At 35.6% G+C, this 9,780-nt stretch overlaps 1 protein-coding gene across 1 annotated transcript; it reads right to left on the minus strand.

Moving 5' to 3' along the window:
• Positions 1–6,656: 6,656 nt before the first annotated feature.
• hoxb4a (homeobox B4a) lies at positions 6,657–8,759 on the minus strand. The gene is made up of 2 exons (XM_062984812.1): positions 8,336–8,759; positions 6,657–7,549 (listed from the first exon to the last, which is right to left on the minus strand). The coding sequence occupies exons 1-2, from the start codon at positions 8,757–8,759 to the stop codon at positions 7,260–7,262; spliced, it is 714 nt and encodes a 237-aa protein (XP_062840882.1). The 3' UTR covers positions 6,657–7,259.
• Positions 8,760–9,780: the final 1,021 nt, after the last annotated feature.

Raw genomic sequence — 9,780 nt, forward strand, 5'->3', positions numbered from 1 at the left:
GTAGTAGACCACCTTTCTCTGAGTTTGTATTCCAATTATGTTCTTGATGTTCAGATGAAATCCGGCTGCAGCTCAAGAGTATGATCCTCATGATTGTTATGACGTACAATCACTATTAAGAAATTTACATGCAATTTAGGAAGTTCACTATTGCCAAATGTAAACATTTTGTCCTAATTGATAATCGCATATGCAACAGCTTAAGACCCGAAGCTTGCTGTAAATCTCCCACCTTAATAACTTGAATGGCAAAACGACGGAATGCAAGACCAGCATCGTGCAGTTCAGTTTGAAAACGAAAAACTGACCCTAAAGTGATTTCCAGAATTTTGTCCCTGTACTAGCGAATAATTTCTTGCCCATCATATTTGAGATGAATGATGTATTGCAAATGCAGCATTAAACAACGTAGCTTCCCCCGTAAACATACACTGGCAGCCTCACCGCCGCTGACACACACCTCACTATAAATCAAGGAAAATAGCTAGCTGAGAGGGGAGACACGGGTAGAGAGGGACATACTGAGGTAGAAAAATGGACGGGTTTTGGTGACGTTGAGCAGAAATATTACTGGGCGCACACACACATACACACACACATATATGTATGAATGTTTATACACACAAACATATATATATATATATATATATATATATATATATATATATATATATATATATATATATATATATATATATATATATATATATAATGAATAAATAAATAAATGAATAAATAAATAAATTATTATTAAATATATTATATAATTATATATATATATATATATATATATATATATATATATATATATATATATACATACATACATCGTTGCATGAATATATGACAATGCAATGACATTCTGTAATTTTAAGATGGAATGGACTGTTGACACATGCAGGAACACAAGAAAAGCTAAGAATGGATGTTTACCATAACGCTATAAAATGCAAATAAATACAGGGAGATGGGTAAGCCCGGAAGAATGGCGATGGTGCTACGACCGTGGTTCCCCGATTTATTTTATACTTACAAGCTCCAGACGGTGAGATGCTCTCCGTCCAAATTTGTTTTATTGCAGCCTCCGTGAGGGTCTCTGTCTTCGTTTTTTTTCGCTCTGCTATTGAGCTTGTTTTTAAAAGGACAGTTGAATTTCACGTCAGACACTAGGAGACCATGTCTGCGATATTCCTGACGAATACATATCTATTCTGCAACCACTGCATTAATTATTTAATGAACCACGTGACCAGGAGGGGGATGGGTACCTCGACTTGTACGCTAGCGGGGCCACTGTGACCCAGCTCTTCACAGCTTTGATCTTAGGTTGCATTTCGTACAGGAAAAAAAACAACAATTATAGGCACACTTTTAAAAGTTAGACGGTAAGTGAATACGTGAAAGTGATTTTTAAAACCGTGATAAGAACTGTAATGTGCAAAGCTAAACTTTAGTGTGTCTTTTGTCTTCAGATGACATTTATCTTTTCATCAATAAACAAAGTGTAACTATATTTTTTTCCCAATGCATATTGGTGGATCTTCGTGCACTTCCGTTATCTAATTTTGTTGTCAAAATAATGCCCTCTGTTTTGGTTGACAAAGTAATGTATCTATATACTAACGATATTTTCTACATAAATTAAAATGACAGTATAATGTACCTGAAGTAAATGCTTATGATAACAAGCTCTGTGACGAATGGCTGTTGGAATTACAACTGATATTACATTTCGAGTTTTACCACTACTATAGTGCCAGCAAATAACAATCAAACTTTTATGAAATTATTAAAATGAAAAAAACACATTCAAAATACAACTGGGTGTTTTGGTAGGTTAAAACTCTTGTACGTTAATTATTTCAACATTACATTAAAATTATAACAATATAATAATAATAATTATAACGACTTGATGTGAAGATGTAAAACAATTAAGAGAATTAAAACAGGTAGTTCCTAGCAGTCAATGCAGAATTTAGTGAAGACGCTGTCTTGAGCGCAAGGAAACAATAGCACCTTTTTCATAGTGCGGACATAATGACACGATAAGCTTCGATCCTAATAATAAAGGTCAAACAATAGCAATAATTTCTGTAAACATAGCAAAATGTAACACCAGTCCAGCTTTACATTTTCGTTCATTACAAAAGCAATGAAAAAATCATAGTAAATGCTGCTTATATACTTATATATTTGGAAGACCAAGCTTTATTATAGTGAATTATCCAATATTTAATTTAAAAAAAACTAATGTAAAACCAATGTGCGCCAAAAAGTTGAAATATTGGTGGCCGTCTAAATAGGTAAACAACACGAACAGGGATATTTAAATGTCAAAAAGTGTCAATTGTACCATGTATTACTAATGCAAGAAAGACAAATTTCTCGAAAAACGTGTAACCAACATATTGGTCACATTGTTACTTTAAACTTAAAGTTAAATTATATTTTTTTCATATTAGATTTTTCTTATTTTAATTTAATTAATTATTAAGTAGTTATTATCCTAGATGGCCAATCGGGGGAAAACATCAGAATGAAATTCTGAATTCTGCTGTTAAAAAAGTCAAAATAAACATTCTTTTGTTTACATACAATTTTTTTAAAACATGATGTAAGTGCAGAAATTACGTCGTACAACGAAAATAGATTATTAGTCATAATATTATTTATAGTACTACTATTATTCATAAAGCAACAACAGATCTAACGAAATTTTATTATATACGACAAGAATATAGAACAAATTTCCAAGTTCAGAATATTTAACGAAATATGTGGTGATACCTTACATAACTGGAGAAGACGTGATATCGTAAAAAACGCATATTTTGAGTTCTATTTTAATTTTACTGTATAATTGTTCAATAATGTTTTATTATTTTTGTTCTTGATAGTAGTGCTGCTGGTGGTGATGGTGATAGTAGTGTTGTTTTAATTATCAGTAGAAAAAATGGTAGCAACACTGATGCACGGTTTTATTATCCAATTAAACAGTAGTTCATACAGTTTAAAACACGTTTCTGTAGTTATATTACTCTTAGCTGAAGCTATAACGCTATAAAAGCTATAAAATCACTCTCCACCTTGTCGGAATCCCCGGATTTAAAACAATCTTATTCTTAATCCAGTGTCACAGCAAACCTTTTGAATTAGTGAAATTTTAGTAGTGTATTTATTAAACACACGCACAATGTAGGGAGAAAGGGCACCAGGTACATGGCCCGCCACTCTGCAGTTTTTAAAAATAATAATTTGGCACTGGCTATTGGCTTTGAGCTAAATCGAGCACCACGTAACCATAGCAGTGGTACTGAGCAAAGTGGTCGCGTTTTCCAGCAAATATGGATGACTTTACTAAAGACCAGAAAAACAGAAACAGAGGGAGTTGTGAACATTGCAAAATACTGGGAGTTTTCTCTAAAATATCTATCTTGGAAGGCTCTCCTGCTGTATCATACATAAAGCACTTTCACGTAAACTTTTAATCCTTTAGGACTAAAAACAAATGTGCCGAAAAAACACGATTTCTTGTAAATGTGCAATCTGTCTAATGGGTTTGAAAGCTGAACCAAGAAAGACATCTGTGGAGGACACGGTCTTGGGAAGGCCTCGGCTCCTGTTGTTTTAAGGGCCCCGTTGGTTTACACGACTGTCTGAGGAAAAAGATATCACATTGCCCTCAGGTTACAGTGCCCCGACCGAGCTGTTATGACAAACTCGCCTCAGGCCTCTGTTGACCACGTAAAACAGAACGTTGTCCAGCCTATGCCGGGTCAAGGGTTTTAAAGGGTCAGTCTGTGCATTCGCAACAGACCTAATCGTTCAGAAAAAGTGTCCTCTAGATGAACTCGTGGCATTGATTGTGCTCACTTCAAGAATTTATTTTTGTTACAATTCCTCAAGCCATAAACCTATCTCTTTTATTCTGACCATTTGGTTCTGGTCCATAACAACAATTCTTGCCAAAAAGATCCGCAAAGCGTCAATTTTCAATACAAGATTGAGACTTTTGGGATTTAAATGGCACTGAGTGTGTATCAAAGGCAGTGGTGCTCATCTAAGTAAACAGAAGCATGTAACAAGCATTGGAGTATTTTGTTACATTCCGTTTATTTTAGGCAAATTGTTTTTTGCTATTAAAATATCCACTGTACTTAATTATTTTCTTACCAATTCTTTTTCAGTAGCGTCCGTTTTTGCACGTGTGGAATTTGTGTGTCAAGAACTGCAGTGTAGTTTAAAAAGCAAAGGAAATTACTCATAAAATACTGGCAAGATTGATTCTGTATGATATCTGACAGTATTTTCACATATGAATTTTAATCTTTAAAACACACACGCACCCCCCCACCACACACACACACACACACACACACGCACACGCACACACGCACGCGCGCACACGCGCACACGCGCACACGCACACACACAGAAGAAGATCATAAACCAATTTATATCCCATCCTTGTTAAAGCGGTTAGAAAACAGTCGCGTGTTTACAACCGTGGGAACATGACCATATAGCAACAGCACTCACAAACAAAACAAAGGACTTTACCTTCATTGCTGACATCGTCTGCTAGATGAAAATATTCACTTGTGATATCATTTCATGAGTAGACTAGTTCACGAGACTTCCCTCTCCAAAAAGTTTTCTTATGGCATGGCTTGGTGAATAGATGAAAAAGGAGGGGGTCTTCAAGTGTCCTCCAAGATTTCACTGCCCTCCTAGCAGAAGGTCCGTGCAGTTGTGCTGCTGAATAACAATAGAAAGAAGACTTGCTTAAAGAGAAGCGGTGATTAATGATTTTTCTGTATAATTCTCACATTTTTCTTAGGGCATCTGTCAGCAAATAATAGCGATGAACTTTTGAAACCTTTAGAATAAAATCTGCTCGCCCCTATTTAGGCCATAGGGGCCGAAGCTTTTTACCCTAAAATACGAAAGGGTCATGAACAGGAATAGAATTCCATAATGACATTGTTTGAAATGCCATATGTATAAGGTTTTTTTTTTATTATTATTTTAGGCTTAATGTAAAAACGCATTTTTGTTTACACGTTGTGGCGAGTGTTCCAAAAAAGCAATAATACATGAAGGCTGAACAGACAAATAGCATTAGCGGGATTCCTGATGCCAGACCGTAACAGAAAGAACTAGTAATTGAAAAATATCTGGATGCCAAGGAATGCTAGCAGGCCATTTTAAAGCCATATTTTTGTTTAACGTTAAATACTGACAAAGAAAATGCTATTTTCTTTGGTTCTATATTTTCGATACGTGGTCTTAGAAAAGAAAATGAAAATTAATACAGGCTCTGCTCAATCCAAAAGAAGCCATTTGTCTTCTTGATTATCTGTTTGGTTGTCAGGGTTTGAGCTATGGCACTGGCCCTCTCCACTGCAATATAGAAAAACACAGCGCTTACTGGCAAATACACTAGAACTCGTTGTGCAGAAATTGAACTCATTAAACCACTGAAAACCTCTGAACCGAGAAATTTTTTTACCCGATTTTCGAAAGGGAAAGCACATTTCAGTAAGCATTCTTTGCTTCAAAGAGCAGAGGCAGTGCGTCGTTAAATTAACGAGAAAGTGAAAAGAATGGTTATGATTTAAAGCAAGATTACAATGCGTAATGTACCAGGATTAATCGAAGCCCGGAGTTATAAATCACGAAAGCGATATACAGGTGATTTTAAAGACAGCATTTTCATGGCAGGCCACAAAGTTTTGTTTCAGCTCCACAATATTAAGGAAACAAATACAAGACAGTTGTTGTCATGATTTATTACATTTCTATGGCTATTTACAAGTAACAAAAGTATACATTAAAAGTGATCGTTACGAAGAGACGAAATACAAATATAAACGAGTGTAAAATACATTTTCTCCGGGACGACTAATCTTTGGAATGTTAAAAAGAAAGTTACAAACGATGCAATACAGCATATTGAACAAGATAGTAAAAGACAAACATAAAGAAAGCAATAAGAGAAAGAAAGAAAGAAAGAAAGAAAGAAAGAAAGAAAGAAAGAAAGAAAGAAAGAAAGAAAGAAAGAAAGAAAGAAAGAAAGAAAGAAAGAAAGAAAGAAAGAAAGAAAGAGTTTAAACTTAAATATATAAGCAAAAACATAAAATAACGGGGAGGAAAGAAAATTAGAGTGTAGCTCATTCAATCATGCAATATACGCAGTTTTATCTATACAGTTCTGGCCACACGCAGATTTAAATTACATTGAAATTTACATATTTATGCAGATATAAATGCAAATCATATTCATTAAACGACTTCAACCGTGTAACTTTAAAAAAACAAAGAAAACAAAACCTACAAAATTGCAACTGAGGTAATTCAAATAGTATTTAGCAGTTTTTAAATGGTTAGACTTGTACGTATTTTGGTTATGTATAGGTTTATAATCATCCAGCTTCTATTACTTTTAATGTATTTGAATAACACTTAAATAATACATATAGTACACATCACCTTTCTCTATTTTCAAACTAAAATGCGCTAAACGAACAGATATTTAATGTATGAACGTTGAATGAGGTTTTTGTTTGCCCAGTGAAGTTCAACTGGATTTCAAACAATTTCAGTCTCACATATCAAAAACAAACAAACAAACAAATAAGAAACAACAGCAAAATACATTAAATGCGATTTAGGCTTCATATAAAAAATAAGCTTCATATTAGTAAAAATTCGTACAGCTAGTTTTGTAGGCCACACGCCAGCAAAGAAAGGAGTGTAAGAAAATGGCTCTTGACAAAACAAGGAGACTCATTTATTTAGCACAATGCTAGACGTCGAGGTAATGGGCAGGCCCACGGTTCATCCTTTGTACCACAGAGTAAACATGACAAATGGGGCTGCGTTTGGCATGATTAAAGATGAAACACGGATCCATCTTCACCAAATCTGAAAACTGTCTGCTGCCTTCTGTTCTTATTGAGGGGTCGAGGGAGCAGAAAAGAACAGGGGTATGGGATAAAAATGAGAACTTGAGTAAACTGGGAGTGAGGCCATCTGTGAAAGTGTTTGAGTTCGAGTCTTCATTTCATTTCTATTTAAGTCATGTATTTTCCTCATGTGTTCCTTCTCATTACCCCACCTTGTGTTATTTCCTAGTCGTTTACAAGGGATGACAGGGAGTCAGAATGACAAAAATCCGCGCGTCTCACTGAGGTCTTGAGAATGTGCGTGATTTTGAGGAGTATTTGCCGGCATAAAAGTCGGTGGAGGTTAACTCAGTGTTGATTATTTTTTAACGGACCGCCACTTAAACTTGAGTTTGCAGAATTGCTGGAGCGGATCTTTGTGTTCGGTAGCTTATGATCTTTCTTCCACTTCATACGCCGATTCTGAAACCAAATCTTTATCTGTCGTTCGGAAAGGCAAAGGGTGTGGGCAATTTCCACCCTGCGTCGGCGAGTAAGGTAGCGGTTGTAGTGAAACTCTTTCTCCAGCTCAAGAACTTGCTGTCGCGTGTAGGCTGTGCGTGAGCGCTTAGGCTCTCCGCCCGAATAGTTCGGACTCACTGCAGGGAAACAGAGAATCATGTTAAGAAAATCACACTGTAACTAACCAAGCATGCAACTGTACATGAACGTCCAGCAGTACACATATATAGTAGAAATAAGGTTGGTGTATGAACACTCGTATTATATAACATGCAAAAAAAAATCAATAAATAAATATGAAGCCATGTACTGGTCACCATTATTAATAATTTACTTTATTTTTTATAGTCAAAATAATTAGATACCAATTAAACAAACGATAGTTTATCTGTACTTTTGCTAATAAAAATACTCATCACCAATTTGACGAAATAGAACTCTGCATTTTCTCTCATTTTAGCATAATATTCTAAAAAAGTTTACAGTTTAAAATTGGTTGCTTAGGCCTAAACAAAGTTTTTTGTTTACTTTGCAATTAGTATCTTAATAAATGTTAAAACTGTATATGTTTTAAAAAATGTTAACAAACAAGGTGGCATAACCATACGCGTTTATATATCAGGCCACTTAAAATCAAATTACCAAAACATAAAACTTATGAGTTACTGAAAAGCTCATAAAACCGTTCAGGGCAGAAATTAAAACTAAAAGGTTGCACAGACGTCAAAGATACTTTCAGAAGAAGTGCAATAAAAATTTATGAGGGGTGTAATTATATTGCCGTACAAACAGCCGATCGTAAATCTCAACCAAAGGCTACTTCACAAGGAAAGCAATAGATTTTACACTCGACATTTCTGCGCTTTAAAAAGGATGAACTGCGAATGTTGACACAGAAGTAATAGAAGTTTAGCTGCACTTACCGATGTTTACGTGGACTTTTTTCATCCATGGGTACACCACGGGATCCTTTCGTGAAGTAACCGAAGTAGCACTTTGTATGATGGGGGTTTGAACGCAAGCAGGCGGAGGGCTCGGAGTTACCGAGTCGCAGCGATGGCTTGGTTCAGGTAGGGCGGAGGAGAGAACAGCTGGGTTTAGTACGTGACCACGAGGAGACATCACCACGGCGGGCTGCCCGGCACTCTGGCATGATAGGTAGGCTGGATTGGTGCAGCCCGATCGCTGGTGGTAGATCGACTCATGCTGGAACGACGGCTCTTGCCTCTGGGCGCTATAGTAGTCTGGAGAGTGACTGGGTAGGTAGTCGCTCTGTGAGTATTCCTCGCAAGGTGGAAACTTAGGGTCCACATAGTTGGAGTTGATCAAATAGGAACTCATGGCCATTAATTTCTTTGAATTGCAGACAAAATATACTAAAATTTATATCTATCCCTTTACTCGTTTTCCTGTTTGTTAGAACCCTCCTACTTTCTGTCAAGTGAACAAAGTTAAAAGTCCACGTGACAGCAGTAGCCAATAGTATAAATCCTTCCCATTCCCGGATAAGGAAATGCGAATGGGCAGTCTAGACTACGCTTAATTGTCAGTGCAGAGTTCTGGATAATGAAACAGTGCGTTCACTCTTTAAAAGTTGGAATGGTTTTACAGTATAGCAGTGGTAGCCAATCATAATAAAAAAAAATGATCAGCGTGAAAATTTTTACGTTTATAAATTAACTGACTTCATTCCCAGTCACACTGACTACCTGTGCTTAATGAAAACACATTTTCTAATAAAAATAATGTTCAACGGTTTTAAACATTATTACTTTTAACCAGAACTCACGAATCACAGTTCCACTGAAAATGTAACAGTTGTTTGCTCTGGCCAAGCTCTTAAATGCACTTGCTAATAATGGCAAAAGAATGGAGGTGGCGTGATCTGCGTGTCAGAGATAAATCTGGGCTTGTTTGAGATCGATAGAAAATTCATCAACTAAATTCAGGTTGCAAAGGCTCTTAAATCAAAACTAAGACTTTTAGCATTTCCCAGTCGTTCTCTTCGAAGAGCGCGCGTATCCGGCATTCTGATTTATACAATAGGCATAATAAATAAAAAGCAACTCAATTAACATGCCCTGTACATTGCAGCTGGCTTAATTCATTTCCAAAAAAAAATGTGTTTGATTCCAGAGCTAACTCAGCAATGTCTTGTATATATATATATATATATATATATATATATATATATATATATATATATATATATATATATATATATATATATATATATATATATATATTGCTGGATATATACATATACACTACGTGTGTGTATGTCTGTGTCTGTGTGAAATCTTCGTTTTCCATCGATGTTTCATTGTGGTTTATACATCAACTACATACTCCCCTAGATACGAATTTG

This window comes from Trichomycterus rosablanca, chromosome 22, assembly GCF_030014385.1.
Source record: "Trichomycterus rosablanca isolate fTriRos1 chromosome 22, fTriRos1.hap1, whole genome shotgun sequence".
NCBI classification, from domain to species: domain Eukaryota; kingdom Metazoa; phylum Chordata; class Actinopteri; order Siluriformes; family Trichomycteridae; genus Trichomycterus; species Trichomycterus rosablanca.